At 54.1% G+C, this 19,876-nt stretch overlaps 9 protein-coding genes across 9 annotated transcripts; 4 read left to right on the top strand and 5 right to left on the bottom strand.

Annotated features, from left to right (window-relative positions):
• Positions 1-70: 70 nt before the first annotated feature.
• Positions 71-2,075, top strand: BU26DRAFT_563661 (uncharacterized protein; the record flags this gene model as incomplete). The annotated part of the gene is made up of 6 exons (XM_033833192.1): positions 71-184; positions 233-368; positions 422-606; positions 654-690; positions 742-1,246; positions 1,292-2,075. 6 exons carry the CDS (start codon positions 71-73, stop codon positions 2,073-2,075), a joined length of 1,761 nt encoding a protein of 586 aa, XP_033684772.1.
• Positions 2,076-3,463: 1,388 nt separating this feature from the next.
• On the bottom strand, positions 3,464-3,900 carry BU26DRAFT_563662 (uncharacterized protein; the record flags this gene model as incomplete). The annotated part of the gene is made up of 2 exons (XM_033833193.1): positions 3,464-3,738; positions 3,801-3,900. 2 exons carry the CDS (start codon positions 3,898-3,900, stop codon positions 3,464-3,466), a joined length of 375 nt encoding a protein of 124 aa, XP_033684773.1.
• Positions 3,901-4,262: 362 nt separating this feature from the next.
• BU26DRAFT_563663 (uncharacterized protein) lies at positions 4,263-5,178 on the bottom strand (the record flags this gene model as incomplete). The annotated part of the gene is made up of 2 exons (XM_033833194.1): positions 4,263-5,047; positions 5,100-5,178. 2 exons carry the CDS (start codon positions 5,176-5,178, stop codon positions 4,263-4,265), a joined length of 864 nt encoding a protein of 287 aa, XP_033684774.1.
• A 212-nt stretch (positions 5,179-5,390) lies between these two features.
• Positions 5,391-7,401, bottom strand: BU26DRAFT_289322 (uncharacterized protein). Its single transcript, XM_033821613.1, has one exon. It carries the CDS (start codon positions 7,181-7,183, stop codon positions 5,603-5,605), a length of 1,581 nt encoding a protein of 526 aa, XP_033684775.1. The 5' UTR covers positions 7,184-7,401; the 3' UTR covers positions 5,391-5,602.
• Positions 7,402-8,544: 1,143 nt separating this feature from the next.
• Positions 8,545-10,028, bottom strand: BU26DRAFT_504211 (uncharacterized protein; the record flags this gene model as incomplete). Its single annotated transcript, XM_033826756.1, has 2 exons — positions 8,545-9,903; positions 10,002-10,028. The coding sequence occupies 2 exons, from the start codon at positions 10,026-10,028 to the stop codon at positions 8,545-8,547; spliced, it is 1,386 nt and encodes a 461-aa protein (XP_033684776.1).
• A 471-nt stretch (positions 10,029-10,499) lies between these two features.
• BU26DRAFT_504212 (uncharacterized protein) lies at positions 10,500-12,098 on the bottom strand (the record flags this gene model as incomplete). The annotated part of the gene is made up of 1 exon (XM_033826757.1): positions 10,500-12,098. The coding sequence occupies one exon, from the start codon at positions 12,096-12,098 to the stop codon at positions 10,500-10,502; it is 1,599 nt and encodes a 532-aa protein (XP_033684777.1).
• A 1,771-nt stretch (positions 12,099-13,869) lies between these two features.
• On the top strand, positions 13,870-15,766 carry BU26DRAFT_604096 (MFS general substrate transporter). The gene is made up of 4 exons (XM_033835488.1): positions 13,870-14,203; positions 14,268-14,521; positions 14,570-15,012; positions 15,084-15,766. Exons 1-4 carry the CDS (start codon positions 13,990-13,992, stop codon positions 15,703-15,705), a joined length of 1,533 nt encoding a protein of 510 aa, XP_033684778.1. The 5' UTR covers positions 13,870-13,989; the 3' UTR covers positions 15,706-15,766.
• Positions 15,767-16,268: 502 nt separating this feature from the next.
• Positions 16,269-17,945, top strand: BU26DRAFT_504214 (uncharacterized protein; the record flags this gene model as incomplete). The annotated part of the gene is made up of 3 exons (XM_033826758.1): positions 16,269-16,729; positions 16,775-17,073; positions 17,131-17,945. The coding sequence occupies 3 exons, from the start codon at positions 16,269-16,271 to the stop codon at positions 17,943-17,945; spliced, it is 1,575 nt and encodes a 524-aa protein (XP_033684779.1).
• Positions 17,946-18,564: 619 nt separating this feature from the next.
• Positions 18,565-19,742, top strand: BU26DRAFT_563669 (uncharacterized protein; the record flags this gene model as incomplete). Its single annotated transcript, XM_033833195.1, has 3 exons — positions 18,565-18,716; positions 18,766-18,968; positions 19,021-19,742. The coding sequence occupies 3 exons, from the start codon at positions 18,565-18,567 to the stop codon at positions 19,740-19,742; spliced, it is 1,077 nt and encodes a 358-aa protein (XP_033684780.1).
• Between the last annotated feature and the right edge of the window lie 134 nt (positions 19,743-19,876).

Raw genomic sequence — 19,876 nt, forward strand, 5'->3', positions numbered from 1 at the left:
GACACTTCCGGGACGCTCTTAGGCCAAGGTCCGATCGGCCTCGACGTTTGCGGTTGCGCAGCTCGGCAATATGAGGTGTTTCAAAGGGTTATTGCTGCTCCCATTCACGCTGCTATCGCATGTCCACGCGCAGGACAGCACGGCAATCTTAGAGGCTGCCATAAAAGAACTGCCGAACTGCGCGGTAAGTTTGTGTCACAAATGCTGGTGTGCATCTTCTAACCTTTTGCAGCTGCAATGCATGATATCCGCCGTATCGAAATCTTCCTGCAAACTGTCGGACTTTTACTGCATATCGCGGGATGTGGAGCTCAATGAGAAAATCAACGTTTGCGTGCAGGCCAATTGCACCATCAGAGAAGCGCTCAGTATGTCCTCACTCCAGGCTGCGGTATCGAACCGTGAACTGATGCTATTGCAGCTGCCCAGAACTTCTCGCAAACCGCGTACGGACAGCCAATTCGCGATCACACACACGTGGTTGTCTATACTGGAATGATAGGAGGCGGCTTCGCTATCCTTGCAGTCATACTACGGGTATTCGCTCGCCTACCATGTTGCGGTGGAACTTGGGGCTTAGATGATTGGGCAATTATTGTAACAATGGTACGCTGGCAGTCCACTCGATCTTGGAAGCTTACTGACTAGCATAGGTACCTGTACTTCCGTTCACTGCTTTATCCGTTCCTAGTCAGTACATCCCATAATCGATGTCATTGAGTATGGGTTAACGAGACATAGTCGCGAAGTATGGCCTGGGTAAAGACATATGGACCGTGCCCTTCGACAAGATCACCAAGATTCTTCATGCAAGTGTTGCCAGCCTATTTACATCGGTGGATGCGGCTAACGACATGGTGCAGATATACTACTTCGATGAGCTCTTCTATCTCACCTCAATCGGCCTCACCAAGATCTCAATCTTACTATTCTACCTGCGCATCTTCCCAAACCGGAACTTCCGAAGATTAGTGTACGCTACTATTGCTTTGTGCGTCGCCTATATCCTCGGCTTCGTTTTCGGTGTTGCCTTCCAATGCTGGCCTATCCACTACTCGTGGGATCGGTGGGACGGCCAACATGAAGGAAGGTGCATCAATCTGAACGTGGAAGGCTGGATGAGCGCTGCCTTGAACATCATCTTCGATCTAGTCGTCATTTCCCTGCCCCTGCATGAGTTGAGCAAGCTCGCGATGAGCCGACGCAAGAAAGCAGGAATCATGTTGATGTTCTTAGGTGGTGGATTGTAAGTCCTCCTCTCTTGTCAAGACTCCCGCTAATGAAGATATAGCGTTACTGTCGTTAGTATGCTCCGTCTAAAGTGGATGGTGCAGTTCGCCAACTCTCAAAATGTCACCTGGGACTACACGCCGATTGGTTATTGGTCCACGCTGGAGGTTCACGTTGGCATCGTCATCGCCTGTCTCCCCGCTCTGCGCTCCCTTCAGCATCGTCTGTTGCCCAGCACGAGATCACCGAACAGCTACTATCCCCAGCCTTCCAGCGGGTATGGGTACGGCTCTAAAGGCGGTAGCGTGTTCCCATCCATATCGAAACACAAGAAGGGCCACGTTGACCTCATGACCGCTGCCTCGCAAGCCAGCATAATGCGCAGCCGGGACCGAAACAAGGACGACAAGGAGTTCATCCAGCTCGACGAGTACGAGATTCGCCTTGGCGATGACGTGTCAGACATGAATAAGGGCGGTTACTTCCGGGGCGTAAACGATACACAAGTTGAGCGCGGATCTATCCACACCGATGACGCTGTTCTGCTCCCTATCCAAGGCAACTCACCACCTGATCCCACCGTGTTGTCCGCTCCCACGTACCAGAAGGGCTGCCCACCAAATCACAGATCGCCCATGGCAACCCTCCCGCATGCGATCACCGTCAGGAAGGACTACAGTGTCACAGTCGAGATGAGTCCTGAGCAGTTGAGCCCGAGTCCGCCGCGGGTGAGCGAGGATGAACAATCGCTCCGGCGTGGCAGGAGCAGGAGTAGCCAGAGTCCAACCAGGGGGGTTGCGCATAAAAGCGGTCGCAGTCGGAGTTTGTTGAGAGATGGGAGGTAGTACACAAAAATATAGATGTATTAATCGCAAGGAACTACACGATCGTCCGTTGGCCAGATCTTGACATGACCACTCATGTCTGTGACATGAAGTCTCGAGGTCGTGCAGCACGTGAAGCCCCTCCGACGCTGCCAACTCTCACCATCTACTCATAGCTAACCTGTGCAAATATATCCGCAAAATCCAGTTCAACGTCCACATCCAAACCTATGCATCTAGAGCTCCACTACTGCGGACGTTTCCTTACCCCCCAATCCATCTAGTCCTTACATCCCGGCTTAACGAGGAACCTACGTCTCTAGGCTACCTAATGTCCCGCGCTCATTACTGGGAAATGTGCCCTGCACACTCCGAAATCCGGGCCAGATGTGGAGAAGGCTTGTGTGTGTCGACCACTGACTACCTAGAACCGCGACTTGTTTACAAAGGACGTGATCATGTAAGCTAGCCCTGGAAAGGTTAGTCTAACATTTCCCCGACTGTAAATTAACATCTTCAAAGGGCTTCAGGCTTGTGCTTGCACCGTTGGTTGTAAGCGAATGTAAGCTTTAATTCCTATTTCTTTGAAATTTAGGGCTTATGAGCCCATCCTCCAATCATGGTCTAGAACAAGCTGACTGGTTTCGGAGCTCTGTTGGACTGTTAGAAAGCTCACTGTCTTTATTGCTGGCGCTGGATATGGGTAAGGATGACTTACCTCCGGGAAGGTCGAGGAAGCCTCGTTTAGCGCGCTTTGGTATCGTGGCGTCTTCTACTCTGTAGCACTTTTCTCACTGGCTAGCTGCGTTTCGGCTAAAAGTTGTGTGTGCCCTGAGTTGACGTGGTGGGGTGTCAGTCAGTGGAGACGCGGGCGAAAGGTGAGGTGAAATAAAGGTAAAATGGAGAAGCGGGCGCTGAAGTAGGAAGGCGCAAGGCATGCTGCGTCATGGATCAATTTCACCAAATAAGTTGAAGAGTGGCATGGCCCCGCTGTTTCTTGGGTTCTGTGGTTTCCTTTCCCCTCAATCATCCCATCGGCCCATCCCAAACGCTGACACAGAGACGCAAGGAACTGAATTGCAGTCTTAGTTTGGCTGTCCAATCTTCTAACTTAGCTTGATAGGAGGATCCGTGATGGGCACGGCCACGCTTGCTCATCCAGCTTTGCTCATGTTCCAGCTTGATGAGAAATTCCACACCGGCGTGAGAAATTGCCCTGATTCTTTTTGAACCAGGATATTGCATATTGCATTTTCCAGATAGCTCCACAATCTTGCGTTCCCTCTGTCGAAAAGGCTCTCGAATTCGCGGGTGATGGAGAGGTTGGGGCTGTTAAACACGACGCGAAGATCGGTAGCTACGTGGTATAGTTTGAGTAGAGGCAGGATATCCGCTGTATCGTGCTGGAATTATTCGCTGGGTGGGGCATAGATGACGATATTGCCAATAGCGTCTTTGCTCTCGATTCCCCCGCTCAGAACGAAAACAGAGACGTAGCTGTCGACGTCCGCGAGCGTGACTAATGCGTGTGTCCTTCTCAGGTAGAGTGGGCGATATTCGGTGCGGATAAGTCTGCATACTTTGGTGAAGTTGAGAAATATGGGCGTACATCCCTTCCCCGGGCGCTTCGCAATCCGTACCCGATTATTCTCGACGGCAAACTCGTAGATGCGGTTCCGGACCTCTATACAGGCTGGGTTTAGCGATGCCGTTCTCTCGCGGCCGATCTGAGACTTGATTACTCACCTGCTGGAAGCTCGAGGAACGGGAAGGCTTTGCTATTCTTCGCCTGGGTTGACATCATTGCACTCTCCGAACATGGCGGCATAGCGGCGAGCTCGCGCATAGCGAAGTAGAGTACCTGCGATATGACCGTAAGCTAAGCGCGCGGTGAGGAGTGCACTATACTGACTGGGAGCGCAAGAGATGCGGAGGGTTGTGGAGTTCCGCGCGGGTGGGTGATGTCGCGCGGAGAAAGTAGAGGAGGGAGGAGGGGGCTGTGAAGTCGGGAAGGCGCACAGGAAAGCTTAGTCATCCCAGATATAAACACCACGCACGTGGTTTCCGCCACACCATTCCAAGGTTCGAAACAATTCACTTTCAAATTGGAAGTTCAGCTTCGAAGCGTACTGCTGGCTGAAGCACATCGCACCTTCGCATACTCCACAGCATAGCCTCCCGGGAATCTCTATGGCGTGACCGGCCGCCTCATCGCGCCTCCGCTATGTCCACGAACACCCTTTCCGACGACAGCACGTTGTCCCAAGACAGCAACCACCGCCCGGCTTTACACCGCACGTTGATGTCACAATGGCGCGGATGCAAATCTAGCCCCGTATCCCTCACAAACTTCCCCACGACCACCTTCTCGGCCTCCAAATTCCCCGTGCCATTCAGCGACGGCGCAAGAATCAACGTGAACACTACATTCTTGCTATAGACAGGCTTATCAAACCCACGCAAGACGACTCGACGCCATTCGACCGTGATCCCAACAGCGATGATGTCCGTGTTGAGCAAGTAGCGATAGTCCGGACGAGCATGCAGCAACTGCACCATGATATCGATTTCGGGCGGTGGCCGGGGACGACAAACGTGGTACTTGCCTGGGAGACTGAGGTTGAACGCCTGATTACTCCAGTCGATTGAGAGCAAGGGAATGATATCCACACCTGGTGCAGGCGGCAAGGGCGGCTCGTACAACGCCACTAGAGCAGCATACGCGCCGCGCGCCGCTACACGATCCGCTAGCGGAAACATGGCTAGCCATTGTGCCGCCAAACGCAGTGGAATCGACGGCTTGCGCACTTTGGCGTACAGTGGTGCGAACTCAGCGCGGGTCGTGCGACTGACTTGAGTGAGACCGAGATATGGACGTCTGGGGTGGTTCTCGGCGAAAGAAGCGCGGCGGTCGACCGAGCGGATTAGGGAGAGGATGAGGTTGGTGGGCGGCGAGTCGGCGAGGATGTGTCTGTAGACGCGGTTGCGGAGTTCTGCGGGAAGAGGTCAGTAGAGGGTAGAGGGCAGGGAAGGGGGAGGACCTACCGCCCGGAAGGCGCATGAACGGGAAGGTCTTGTCATCGGTGGGCGAGGCGGAATTCTTGCCCATGCGAGGGTCGGCCATCGAAACGGATGCTAGTGTGGTAGAGGGATGGTGGAGTGTTTACGCGAGGAAGCTGATGTTAAGAACCCTCCTGCTGGATAATCGCACACCTAGGTAGGTAAAGAACGCTTTGTGGTTAAACCACGCGGGGTTACGTCATACGCGTGCTCTATAGTGCGCAGTGAAAAGAATTGAAGGAGCGGACGGAAAAACTAATTCGACTTGCTCGTGGCTGGAAGCTTGCGCACGGGATACTCTTGAAAATTTGACGCTAGTATTGACTGTCGCTAAGAAAGTGCTGGGTATTGTGATAGAAAGAACCGACTGGCCTCGGGATATCAAATGGAGCTCCGAAAAAGTCCACCTTGAATATAAATTACACGCGCGGCCATAAGACCCCATGAATACTGGCGTTACGATCCATTACTATTAGGAAATGCGTTCTCTAAGATTGCCTCGGTGGCTGTGGGTCCGGTGACCCTGGTGGATTATACGGTTGCTGCGGATATGGCTGAGGTGTTGCTGAGACTTCTGAAACATTCGTGAGCGGTGACGGCGCTGGTTGCGGAGGAGCGGGCGCTTCCACAACGCCTGCTGGTGGTGGAGCCATAGGCTGTGGTGTAGCAGAAACTTCTGAGACGTTGGTAGGTGGCGAAGGAATGGGCTGCGGTGGTGTAGGTATGGGCTGCGCCGGCGGCTGGATTGGTGAGACCGAAGCCTCGGTTACGGACGGTGCCTCTTTCGATTGATCGCCGTAGTATACTGGCATACCATTCGGGGGCGGCATATAAGCTTGACCCGGTGGCGGCATATACACCTGGCCAGGGGGCGGCATCGGATAGCCTTGACCATTTGGCACTGGCGACCAGCCTTGAGGCGGCGGGAAGTAGTAGGCTTGCCCTTGAGGTACTCCGCTTGGGTATGCTGCGCCGGGTGGAGGAGGACCGCCAGGATACATGTTTTGTTGCTGCATCTGCGGTACGACTTGCTGTCCTGCTGGCACGATGCCGACCGTGTTGCGTGAGTACTGGCCCAGAAGAGGGACCGGGTATGCGTGGCGGAAGCCCCATTTCCACCACATCTTAAAGGCCTCCCAAGAGCCCATCTGGTTCCATTTCTCGCGGAGCAGCTTCTGGTCCTCCGGGCTGCGGGCACTTTGCGAGCGCGTGAAGCACGCCACCCATAGCGAAATCATGATCCAGCATATGGTTCCGAAGCGCAACGCACCCTTCCCAAGCATCAACCGCCGGAACCACAACCAGCTCTCGAGGAACCCGAGGACGAATAGACTAGGAATTATGGATGCGATGACGATGACCCACGTCTTCACGCTCGTGCAGGCGCCATACCACGAACACATCGTGAGATCGGTGTCGTCATCATCGCTACTGCTGCTGCCGCCGCCGCTGCGTAAACCGGTGGAGGTGGCATATGAGTAAGGTGTTGTGCAGCTGGCGAGGTAGTACTCATAGTAGTACTCCGTTGTCGACGTGAAGGGCGCCGCGCCGTCACTCAAATACCATGTTTCCCAGTAACCGAAGTTCGTGTTGGTGTCAGTTTCCTTTGAAATTGGCGTAAGCTGGTCGGCCACGATGCTGGGTACAGACACTGACACGTCTGTCGTAATCACGTATTGGGTCGGACACGATGCGGGGGCTGTTTCGGTGACTGTCATCCTGAACTGGGTGTAGCTGCTATCAATGGTGTAGTCGTACGAGGTCGGCTCAAGGTCTGAATCCGCGACGGCGCCGGAGCTGTAGTAGGCCTCGATAAGCAGGAGAGTTTCGTCTGAATAGTAGGGGTCCGTGGATGTCGATACCGGCGCTCCTGTGGGTGTCACACCGGACTTGATCGTGCGCGTCCGCGTGTAGGTATCGGTATCCACGTCGCCATCGACGTATGTGTAGTATGAGGTCGTCAGCGAGTACTGATACCGGGTCGTAGCAGTCCAGAATGCCGCGCGAACAGTGGCGGCATTGAGGAAGAGGGCGAGCCATGAAGCTTTCCGCGCGATTTGGGTGGCCATTGTCGCCGCTGCTTGTTGGTACGGCTCAGTCGCGAACTGCGAATTGCGAACTGAATATGCGCGTGAGGCTGCGAGGCTGCAGACCCCGACTCTCGCGGCAACGAAGTCATTTTAAACTCTCCCTCCACCAAGGCAGCCCTCAAGCCGTATTCTCAGCGCCACGAACGCCCTCACCGGTCCGCAAAATCTCTCGTCGACCCCTTTACCGTTGTTTCCTGGGCCCGCGCACTGATAGTGACTCTCATGATTGGACGCATGGTAATCCATCTAGCCTCATGTGTGGATGGCCCGTGCCTATTTTAAGTGTGGAAGGCTGGGCGCTCGTATCTGAAGGGCTCGATTTGCAGGGATGCCGATCCCTTTGCAAGGCTGCAGCACGACTGTTTCCTTTGCACCGCCTCTTTTCTATCGAATTGATGACTCAGGCGTCGAAGACTCATTGATGGAAGGTAGACCCGAGTAGAATATGCATCGAATTCCTTCGTTGCGCGATATGGGTGGTATATTTTGAGCGTTCGTTGAGATGGACTGATGGTGCGGCACGGAGTGGGGACTCTTTGCAGTGTGATAGCACGAATACGAGGCGGATCCGGAAAAAGAATGGGATGCGAAATACGGTCGGCGTGTCCAACACCCTCGCCGATCCCCAAATCTTCAGTGCCGCCAGTTGGACAACTTTTCCCATCTCTTATCGACTGCGATCAATTGAGGTCGGTTGAAGTATTGCGTTGAGCTAAAGAGGCGAGGTGCGTCGGAGAGCGTGGGGTTCCAAGGTTTTCTTCCGAGCACGTGATCCGCCTTCTCCGTCGCCCACTCCGCTGATTCACACCTATGCTTTAGTTACAGTGACCAAAATCAAGAGACTGCCACCGTCTTGTGGGAAGCTTGCTCAACTTCGAGGATGCCTGCACCGCATACAACTCCTATTCCCCCAGGACCTCGGAAGGGACGATTTGGAATAAAAAATTTACCGATGTGTCAGCAGACGCATATCTGTAGCCTTGCACACTCCAGCTCATGGAGCAGAGCCAATGCTATGGTAGAGCTCGTAAGCATCGACGTTTAAGCTCTGCTTACGGAAGCGCCTCGGGTAATATTCCTAGGTCACCTGCCTTCTTTCGAGATTTCCTGTCCTTTCTCGTCTCGCTACTTTACTCCATTCTTTCGAGGGTCTCTCAATACAGTCGGACTACGAAGGGAATGAGATTTAGACACTAGCTAGGTATAATACATAAAGAGCCCGGGGATCCTCCACACACCATCATGATCACGTCACGTGTCTCTCGTCAATCGCTACGCAAGCAAGGCCCAAAGGCAGGTAGGTCGCTAAGAAAGCCAGGACGATTGACATACCTAGCTTATCAATCATAAATGCCCACGCTTGCCTTGATGTCCTGCAGGCTCTCCTCCATTGGCTTTGAAATCTCTGACTCATCACATTCGAGTTCCGTCTCTACCAGCGCCAAGAACTTAGGAGATATCTTCGGATACTTCTCGAAAGCTGGTCCATTGAACGGTGGCATAGGTTTTCCCACAACACCGTACCCTTCCTCCCGAAAATACTGCACACCCATCCCTAAGACGTAGGGGCATGGTGTATCGTACTGCCCATGCCCTTTATGGGGATTCGTGCATCTGATTCCCGGTGTGTACTTGTTCTGGGCCTCCTCCGGCCAGTCCTCGAAACCTTCCGGCGTTTCCGGATTCTCAACGCTGTTCATGTAGATCCGAAAGGAATTCTCTGCAAGAGTGCCGCCTGGTTTAACAACCTCGATGCCCTCAAGGTGGAGCGGCCAAGGGAGATCTTTCGCTGGTACGGGGAGATAGCCCCCACCAGACATAACGTGCTTCTTAAAATCCTCGTCGTGCTTGAGATCGTCGCGGCGTACCACGCATATAGGGCACGCGATTTTCTTGCTCATCTCCCCATCAAGCCCGGGAATCGGGAAGACCATGGCCTGCATTTGCAGTTGCAGCTTGCTCTCGAACGTCTCCTTCCGAAAGAATTCGTATTTGAAGTACGGAGCGATGGAGAAACCACATGGAGTAGAGTTTCGACGGAGCTCGCCATCGAGAAAATAAATTTGGTTCAGGCAAGTACGGACCTGCGGCAAGTTGGCGTAGAATGCTGAGTTCGAAGTCTCCCCGTTCCAGTTGGTGAGTTGCTGGTAGAAATTCTCCTTCCAGTCTTCGCAGAGGCCTTTCTGGGCAGCTTCTCCGGCAGCTTTCCTGTACTTGGTATAGGTCCAATGATCACGATTTTTGTCGTCAACGTATTCAACCTCCTCGGAAGTGTCGGATGACTCGCTATACGAGTATTCGGATTCGAATTCGAACGGAGTCGCTGCCGGAGTTTGACATTCGTTGCTGGATTTCTCCTTAGGGACCGCGATCATGGGGTTAGGGCCAGTGAACTGTTCGAATCCGAAAGCGGGAAGATAGAGCCAGTATTCCCCGGCATTCTTTTTGTCTACGGAACACCTAGGGCAGAGCCATCGTCCCAGACCGTTTGTGATAAGACTCGATGGCGCTGCCTCTATGATGAGTTCGACGATATCCTTGCGTATCGTGCTCGGAACAGCGAGTGGATTATTTGAGCCGCAGTAAGCGAGCGAACCACGATTCTCTGCGCTCATTGTGGAGACTTTGAAAGTCAAGGCAAAGTTTCGTGAAAGGGCTCGAAGGCGCGAGATGGAATTGTGGAATTCTGAGAGGTAGGCCTGTTGAAATGTCGTCTGTCAAAGATGCCACTTTCGTGATGCTGAAGGAAAAATAAGAGGATGCTAGGAGGCCGGCGAAGAACGAATTATATACGTACCTGAACAGTCATGCCAGCATAAGTCATGATGGGGCCATTGACGCATCGTAGAGCGTGACTAGTCTGCTACCCACTCACGGTGACGGAGTCAGATATGCGCTGAGCCATACTGACTCCTCCATTATGACAAGCCATGACGGATCCATATACAACTTCTCCCTATCGAGTTGCAGCTTCCCCTGCTATTAGTTCTTTTCTAGTAGCGTTTCGAACAGTCGGGGTAGGATGGAATTAGGCGTGGTGGCATTGATTGAGAGTTGGAGGCGAGAACCTGCTTCTGAAGGATATCTTAGCTGATCAATCTTCAGAGAATCACCGGGCACCGGGATAGGGAATGGCATAATGAAAATGACCACCCATACTGATACATTGAGAAACCCACTTATCTATAGTACAAAGAAGGAAGAAGCTAGCCGACCCAGCCGGCTGTCTCCTCCGAATAAAGGAAAAACACGGAACCCGACAGCAGCAGAAGCATCAGCCTGCTCCTCGTAGTACCTACTCTATATAGCCCCCGCCCGCAACCGCAATCCAGCAGCCATACTGAGATGAGTCTGGTATGAACTCCACCCCAGCCCCGTAGGTAAAGTCGCAAGGCACATTTTCGTGCTTCGGCCCTTTCCCGAACCCTTGGTTCTGGCAGACATAACTGCGTCGACCATAGGTCGTCATTGCCATCTGATTGACAAAGCAGTACCGCTCCTTGATCTCCTCACTCATCTTGGAGCCCCATCGCTTTTTGACTGATATGAATCTGTTCGGAGCCCCGCTGTAGATGTAGTTCGCCCAGTTCCGGACATCCGCGATGTCTTTCTTGAGGTCCTCGGGGTCGGCACTGCACATTGGACAGACCCATGCAGTAGCGCCAGGCACGCCAGCATTGAAAGTCACGCCGGTTTGCCCGATTATTGCTCGAAGTTGCTTGAATGCGTCGTCCCCGAGCTGCTGCTCAGCTTCTTCAGTGTCGGCATGCAGAAGTGGATACTTGGTACCCCGGAACGGGCGTCGACTAAATGCACATGCGTGACGCTTGTTCAAGCAATGAAATGTATCCGGGGGATTGGCAAAAAGGGCAACCCAGGTTTGCGGATCGTTCTCGCAGACCCCCTTCAGCTGGATGTACATTTCCTCAAAGTGGGAATAGTGAAAGTTTTTTCTGAGCTGATCGACCACGACCCACGCTCTCTTGCTCATGATCTTCACGTAGCCTCTTTGTTGTGCTTCTGGCCATATTTCGTCCTTCGGGCAAATTGAGCAGTCGGAGCACAACCAAAAGCCGCGGATGTCTAGTGGAAGGCCAGTGATGCGGAGTACCAGAATATCGTAGAAAAACAGATCCTGAGTCTCGAAGCCCTTGGGGAGTGAATATTCCTGGAACTTCGGGATTACGACGCGGCCAACATTGTAACCGGATTTGGTCTGGACAAACTCAAAAGAGAGCCCGTAACGGTAACAGCATGGCTCGTCTCGCTTGTCCGGTCCTAGCCCGTAGAGCATGTTTCCGCATTTTCGGCCGTTGATGCGGGGATTCTGATAGACTCTTCGCTGCTTGGAAAGGACAAGATCCATGAAGTTGGCGCTCCGCACATGGTCTCCCCATTCTTCCTTGACGATGCCATGGAATCTGAAGTCCATTTCCCAGACGCTGCAAGCGGGGCATGACCAGCAAGCGTTCCGCGGATGCGCATTGTCGCGGGACGGCCAATTGGCTTGCATCTTCCTAAGTTCTGCAACTGACTCCGCCGTTTCCTCCCATAGACCCTCCGTCTCCGGCGCACCATGGTAGCGTGTCCTGTTGAAAGAGCAGTGCACATTGCAGCACTGAAAGGCCTCCAAAGGATTGGCGAAACAATTGACAGGGACACTAAATTTCCAGGAGAGATAGAAGTCGCTGTCCCAATTTGTTGGTAGGGGATCGGTAAGGAAGTTATCCGAAGATTGATTTTCTGGCCGCTGGATGCGGACGAATCCATATGGCGGGTCATCCGAGTTATCCTTACAAGCCGGGCACAGCCAGTTGCCATTCTCGTCGATAAGTAAGGATGTGGGGCGCCTCTCAGGTGGTGGAATACCCCCGACGGTACAACGTGTCTCCATGAGGGTACCAGAGCCAGGAGTATCCTGGTACGCTTTATGGCTCTGTGAGGCTGACGCTGTCGAATTCCGAATAGTTGGTGCTCAGAGAAGTAACGGGCAAGATTCGTCGCTCGGGGTTGAAATTGTCGGGTAGAAATCGTACCTTAATGCAAAGTGAAAAAGAAATCGTTCGTCTTCAACACTACAGTATGTATTCATGATAAGAGTCACAACCACGGAACCAACTATGCACTGAGTCATACTGACTCCTCCATTATGACGAGCCATGAAACATCCAACTCCTGACATGGAGCCGGGTATGAGTGTGACAGCTCTAGTACTGAGAAGCCGGCGCGTTGACGTGGCATGATCGAGCGTCTCCCAGAGTCTCGAGACACCTATCCGGCAAGAAGCCTGAGGATGGCTTTGGCGGGATCGCCTTTCCGATTTTTAACGATTCGTCGTCAGTCCTTCGTAGTTCGCGAAAGTATTTGCCTGAATATCAATGTGTGAGCCATCTCTGCTGTTCCGTTTTGTTGGTGGATCCAAGCGCGTTGACGAGCTGCGGGAGTCCAGGTTCTGTGCTATTGGGCGAGCACGTAGTACAACGCCGCGCGGATCGAGTGGTCGTGCTAAGAGATCCCCAGATGCTCAATGCGCAATACTGACTCTTAACGATGGCGCAATTGACGGCGACTGGCTACCCGGTGTACAGGCCGCGGCGGCCATGATGGACGCAGCGATGTCGAACAACAATCGAAGACTTTGGCCACCTGGTGACATGATTGCACACCTCTTCGCTGTTTCTAGGGCTCGACGATCTGGGAACTAATTGGTGCTTCTCAATAGCCTTCGGATGAGGATTTTATGAAGGCGGCGAAAGGCGGTCGCATTCTCATTGAACCTATCGTTGAGGTGAGCCTGGGATTTTACTTGACGGGTGGAATTCTGCAAACGCCTCCTCTATGCCTTCGTCGGGCTGGCCAAGCTTCGTTCCAAGCCTAGAGGCTGCGCAGCCGAAGCTTGACTTTACCGTCGCCGTCTCACACGGTACCGTCTCATCACATATCTTCCAGCACTTTAGTATCCATCCGACGAGGGGCGTTCATTTGCTCTTTCTATTGGTCTGTTCTGTTCTCGCAGAGCGGCAGACCGTTTTTCGACGCCTCTCCACCAAAGTCGGGCAAAGAGCTGCTTATTTGGACCCCGCGGTGCACATACGAAGTAGCGCATCGTTCCCGGGCGGTGTGGGCGAAGAAACTGCGAGGAATGAAGACCGTTCATTTTGGAGTCTGTCAATCAAGGTGATCGTCCCTTTCTGCCGGTAAAGGAAGCCCTTCCGTACGTCCTGACGCGTGGCAACCCTGCCCAGTAACCAGGTCCGAGAAGGGTTCGAATTCACGCTATTCGTTAGCATAATCCATGCCGCTTGTTCGTACCCAGCATCGGATGTAACATGCAAGCACCACGTCTGGATCCTCGCCCCGTCACCTCTTCTACCGAGCTCCCCCAAGACTCCAACGTCCCCATATCCGCCAGCGCGGTAATTCGCACGGCAGATGCAGACCAGCAGTTTGCCTCGGCTGACCTTCCCAAAAGACATAAAATCCGCCGAAAACATGTCTCCGACAGCCAGTCAGCGCGGGTTGTGGGTCCAACGCTGGTTTTGCTCGACGGTGACGCTACCCCGCACGGCAAAATACCCCAGACGATCACCACCTCGCCGGACTCGCCCCAACAATGAGCCAAAGCAGTAAGCCGCGCGCGCGGCATTCGTGCTAATTCCGCACCGAGGGGGCCCTACAAAGACGCGGTTCCGGCCGCCATGGATCCGGCGTGCGCTCGAGTGCACTTTATTTCGACTACCAACGTTTGCGGGTGAGAAAGCGCTGCCTGAGGCACGACGAGCAACATGGCGACCCATGACGTCAAGACGGACCCTTTGGCGGATGACAAGAAGATTGAGGATATTGAAGAGAAGAAGACGAGCTCGGATGCCGAGATCGAAGCGAATCAGCTCGAGATTGATGAGAAGGAGGCGAGGCGGATTTTGTCCAAGGTGGACTACAGGCTCGTGCCCGTGCTGGCGCTGCTGTATCTTGTCGCGTTCATCGATCGGAGCAACAGTGAGTTCCCCAGAGCGGCCTGCGTGCCGCGTTTGAGTTGGACTGCATGCTGACGGCTCTGAAGTCGGGAATGCGAAAGTCGCGGGCTTGACAGCGGACCTGCATATGCACGGCCTGCAGTACAACACCGCCGTCACGCTCTTCTTCGTCCCGTATACGCTGCTCGAAGTCCCCAGCAACATCGTCCTGAAGCTGATGCGGCCGAGTCGCTGGATCGCCATCCTCATGTTCTCGTGGGGCGTCGTCATGACGCTCATGGGCCTGACGTCCAGCTATGGCGGACTTCTTGCCGGGCGCTTCTTCCTGGGCGTCACAGAGGTATGCAAGCGCCAACGCCGCCCAGGCCGTATTTGCTGATGCTTGCAGTCCGGATTCTTCCCCGCTGCGACATTCCTTCTCACGCTCTGGTACCGCCGTTACGAAGTCCAGCGCCGCATGGCCGTCTTCTACGTCGCCGCCTCCCTGTCCGGCGCCTTTTCGGGCCTGCTCGCCTATGCCATCCAAAAGCTAGAGGGCCGCTCAGGCCTCGGAGGCTGGCAGTGGATTTTTATAATCGAGGGTCTTGTTCCCGTCGGCCTCGCCACCATCATCTGGAAGGTCCTGCCGGATTCGCCGGAGACGGCGCGCTTCTTGACGCAGCCGGAGCGTGACTTCCTCGTGCGAAGACTGGCCGACGAGACGGGGAGTGGCCGTGGGCATGTGACGAACCAGGATAAGATGGGGAAGAAGTACATCATCGCGGGACTTTCGGACTGGAAGATTTGGGCGGCGGTGGTGATTTTCTGGGGAAATACCGTGGGCGTGTATGGGTACGTCAACCCCCCTCCTTCCTTCCTTCCTTCCGCGCGGACCAAGGGAAGGAGCGCTAACAGGGTCGCAGCTTCACCGCAACCGTCCCCACCGTCATCAACGGTCTCGGCTACTCCGCCGCCAACGCTCAGCTACTTACCATCCCCATCTACGTGTTCGCCTCCATCGTCACCATCATCTTCGCCTGGTGGTCCGACTACGCGAAGACCCGCTCGCCCTTCATCATCGCCGGCTTTGCAATTGCCTGCTGCGGCTTCATCGCTCAACTCGCCATCCCGCACCCCAAATACCCCGGCCTGACCTACGGCTTCCTGTTCCCCGTCGCGGGCGGCCTCTACTGCCCCTTCATCATCCTCGTGTCCTGGATCGCTAACTCGCTCGCTCCGTCCAGTAAACGCGCAGTCGGAATGGCGCTGCTCATCAGCGTGGGTAACATGGGCGGCATCATGGGCAGCAACATCTATTTGGAGCGCGAGAAGCCTAAGTATAAGACGGGCTTTGGTGTCAGCTTGGCCATGTGCTGCACGGCAATTGCGATGACATTTGTGATCAGGATGGCGTATAAGAGGGAGAATACCAAACGGGAGGCGCTGTTGAGGGAGCATGGCGAGGAGGTGATCCGGGCGAGGTATACGGAGCAGGAGATGCTTGACCTAGGAGACAAGAGCCCCTTCTATAGGTATACTCTGTAAGCTGAGTCGTCTAGCTAGGTCTGCGGTGGTTAGTGCGAACGTAGGTAGACAAGGCTCGGATAGCAATTTAGCCGTACTACTACCATCCCGCGCTGAGGAGCACACAAATGCAAACACCGTAATGTATTGTGATTAATCCCTTTCGTCGGGGCCGAGCTATCAGTAAGCACTCTATCTAGCGTCTTGCAGTGTCATACATGGTTAACTTAGTGAAGTCACCATGTCGGTGGATCCATTCCCAGGTATCGGCCCCATTATCTCAGATGGTATATTGTACCAGACGTACAATAAAACTGAGTGGAGAGCGAAGAGCAGCGCGAGGCGGTGAATGTGCATGCACGTGCGCTCGGTCGTGGCCTTGGCGACATCCGCCGGTGAACATTCACTTGCGACTCTTCCTCGCAATTTCCGACCCCGCCATCCGCACTAACCCAACCATTTCTCTCAAACCATCCGTCTGCCATCCGTGCTACTACTACAATCCGCCGAACATACGCAGCAATCCACTGCACCCGGCTTCGGCAGAAAGCATACGTACTACAGTATAAATCAACAACGTCACCATGCCTCCCAAGCGTACACGCGAAAACAATGAGGAATTCGTTCCCTCATCTCCGGTCCGAGCCGCGAAGCGCGTCCGTACCAATGGCGAATTCACCAGTTCAGCCAGGAGCAGTCGATCGGCTGCAAGTGGCCGTAGACATATACACAGACGCCGCACGACCTCTGACCTCTGTCGGTCGAAGCAAAAAGAGGACGTAATTCCCGATAGCGAGCTGGAGGATCTCGGTGTCCAGGTGAAGCGAACCGCACACCGCCGTACTCGCACACGCGCCCGCGAGAGCACCCCTGAGTATCACGGCAATCGCGCGAGGAAGACGGCGGAGAAGAGGGCTGAGAAGGAGCGCAAGGGTGAAGATCGTTCGGAGAAGCAGGTGAAGAAGTTGCTGAAGGAGTTGAGCGAACTGCATGACAGTCTATCCGTCCACGAGCAAGTGACATCTAGGAGGAGGAATGCTCACCGGTGCGTCCACCCACTGCACTCTGTTTGTTGATGTCGTCCTCACAGTTGTAGCTCACGCATCTCTCGTCGCTCAGAGAGCCTCGAACCCGAGGACGACTACATCGAGGCGAACGCCGCCGAACAAAACCGCACGCGCGCTTCCAAGCCGCAGCGTAAGAATTCCAACTCTATCCGCAACCGCTCAAGCCGCTCTCACTCTGAGGAAAAGGGCCACTACAACGAAGTTGATGACTTAGAAGTCACCTCTAAGCCGCTCCGTAAATTTCTCTACCAGAACAACGAGCGCGACGCGATGGACGATCCGCCGAAAGCCGGAGGTAAGCACTTCTTGGAGCTGCCGGCAGGTAAGTATAAGCGTTACTCGTTCCCCGCGGATGTCGACCCGACTAACTTCGCGATAGAACTTCGTAACAAGATCTACGACTACCTCGCTGAAGACGAAGTAGATCGGGAGGAAATCACCATCCGCCTACGCCACAGCGCACAGGGCCGCCGCTCAAGGCGCACCAGCAGCAACCCACGCTTCCCAGATTCGTCGTTGAGTTTGACGCAGACCTGTCGTCAGATCCGTCAGGAGTACCTTCCTATGATCCAGCGAGCACGATCTGTGCGCGTGCCATTGGATCAGCTGCACGACTATCTAGACACTTTCCATCCACCAGAAGATCCTGCCGACCCGCATCTCCGTCCTTCCGGCAACATAGAGCCATTCTGGTCGGACATTGCGTTCCCGGACCCTATCGACATCCTCTCCCTTGCCAAGATCGTGCACGGCTCGCCCGACCTCCACATCCGTTTCCAGAAGCCAGACCCAGAGGATGTTCTAGATCCCGAACGCCATGAACTCTCACTTATTAAGACTATTATCGACACCTACCCAAAATGGAGGGTCCTCGAGCAGGACGCGGACATACAAGGAATCTATCTCAGCTCACGCACGCAACTCCGCCTCCGAGCGGAGTACGAGCGCACCATCAGAATGGAATGCGCCAAATATGACATCGAAGATGCTCTGGGCACGTGGATCTTCCGAACCAAGATAGCGGATCTTGAGGGCCTTCGCATTGTCGCTGAAGACGACCTTTCGTCTCACAGTTGGAAGACTGTTTATCGCGGCCGTGTCAACTACCGGCTGGGTAATGGGGGAGAACATATGGTCACGTATAGGATGGAACGGAACCGCAGTCACCCGGCTGGCTGGATTGCACGGGTTTAGCGCCAACCCTCTGAGGGGTTTCAGGCTCCGTTTTGCACAGCCGGAAAAGACGACGTACAGCTTGCTGAAGACCCCTACGCTGGCTTTTTGTTTCCTTGAGGTTGCTGGCGTTCTCATGATTTTTTCGAAGATTGATATGTACCATCGGAGTTTTCCCGGGTTTTTCCGCTCCCTAGAAGATGCCAGGGGTTTATAGGCTGCTGTTCTTGCTTTATTAAGTCTACTATACCCTTATTGTGTCCGAGCGGAGTTCGTACAGGTGTGGATCATGATACCGGTGAACCTTGGTGACCTTTCACCGGCCATCGGCTACAAGGCTCTGCCGAGTTTTTCGTTTCACTTCGCACCGCCGCAGACGGGGAACTATTGTGCTAGCGCCACAATAGTGAAGTTCGAATAGCGCCGTCCGTCATTGATTAGTAAGGAATGTTCGTCGATACCTTTCATATTGTTGTCGCAGCCCTCAATAGCTATTCATCGCAGCTGGCGCAGTCAAATCTAGACGTACTTAAGAGTCAACTCGCAACCACTCTCCCAAGCTTTTGACATTCTAGCAAACCACAACCAGATAACCCCAGCACTCAGTATTCCACGTCAACCGCACCCGGGATCCATCATCATGAACAACAACGGACAGAAGCGCACTACGGAGCAGGCCTCCGATGATCGCACTCCGAAGCGCCGCCGAGTTACGGAGACGGAGAGCTTGAAGATCTCCTCTCCGTCCTGGAACCAAGACGGAGATCCCATGCAAGCCAGCAGTGACCGAGCGTACGTGCTGCGGTGACATCCATGTAGGAACACGGCTGACCTGGTGTAGTGAGCGTCACCGCAAGCGCCACCAGAAGACCGAGGCGATGACAGAGCGCGTAATTGCGATTCCTCGGTCGCCCAAGCGAAAACTGCTTCGCAAGCCCTCCCAGCTTGCTCGTTCTGCTGCGCCCGAAGCCCCTCAAGAGCAGGGCATGCAGTGTCTTTCTCATCAGCCTGCAGGGACATTCCCCTTCCTGAAGCTGCCATCTGGTATATTCTTCTTCCCGCTAACACTTACTTCTTTGGGCTAACTTTGAGGAAGAACTCCGCAACAAAATCTACCACGAAATCGCAGCGGACGCCGCAAAGGAAGAAGTCACTATCCACCACCTCCCTCACAAGGGGAATATCAAGATCCGCCAAGACGGGCCCAGCAAAGCATACATCGGTCTCACCCAAACCAATTGCGCAATTCGAAATGAATTCCGCCACATCTACCTCGAGCAATTCAGGGCAAGGATTCCCCTGAAGTCCTTCCACGAATACAAGGACGTGTTCACGACCACGGATGCCAACGGCAACAAGGTCGCGCACGTATCGTTCCACACGTGCGGCGCCAAGCTAGCCCACGATGAATTCGACATGTTAGCTCTTATCGATTTCGCCCGGAGGAACCCCAACTTCGACTTCCAGCTGGACAACTGCCCGCGCTGGTCGTGGGACGAGAAGAAGATCACGCAGACATTCATTGCGCACGCGAACAGCAAAACCCACCAGGAGCTAGTGAAGCAGTTCAACATCACCGATGTCCGGCTGGGGACGCGCATGGTGGACGGGCAGGGCAGAAAGACCATCCTGACCGTAATGTTTCGAAACACGCTGCTTGAAATTCAGAGGGCCCGGTATGCGCAGGATTACATGAGAACGCTGGGATTGCTGGACATGGAAGGCTTGATGGTTGAGACCAACTTGACGGGGCGGAGGGGCAGATGGGTTGTTAGGGATCAGGAGTATGTGAGATACAACATGGATTGGCAGTTGTGAAGGGGCTTGAGGGGATAGGTCATGAGGGGGTGACCGACTCTCATAAAGAAAGGCCATTCCATCCTCCCAACACTCGTTGAAGGCGTCCGGGACAATTATTGCGTTGTTATACCATGGATGGCGGTTGGACTTCA

The sequence above is a fragment of the Trematosphaeria pertusa genome (genome assembly GCF_010094035.1).
Source record: "Trematosphaeria pertusa strain CBS 122368 unplaced genomic scaffold BU26scaffold_6, whole genome shotgun sequence".
Classification (NCBI taxonomy): Eukaryota; Fungi; Ascomycota; class Dothideomycetes; order Pleosporales; family Trematosphaeriaceae; genus Trematosphaeria; species Trematosphaeria pertusa.

Bases quoted from the DNA above. Each gene is read 5' to 3' on its own strand.
- BU26DRAFT_289322 (XM_033821613.1), bottom strand. From the start codon at position 7,183: ATGGCCACCCAAATCGCGCGGAAAGCTTCATGGCTCGCCCTCTTCCTC.
- BU26DRAFT_604096 (XM_033835488.1), top strand. From the start codon at position 13,990: ATGGCGACCCATGACGTCAAGACGGACCCTTTGGCGGATGACAAGAAG. The intron at 14,204-14,267 runs GTGAGTTCCCCA...ACGGCTCTGAAG, and splicing joins GTTCATCGATCGGAGCAACA to TCGGGAATGCGAAAGTCGCG. The intron at 14,522-14,569 runs GTATGCAAGCGC...TGATGCTTGCAG, and splicing joins TCTTCCTGGGCGTCACAGAG to TCCGGATTCTTCCCCGCTGC.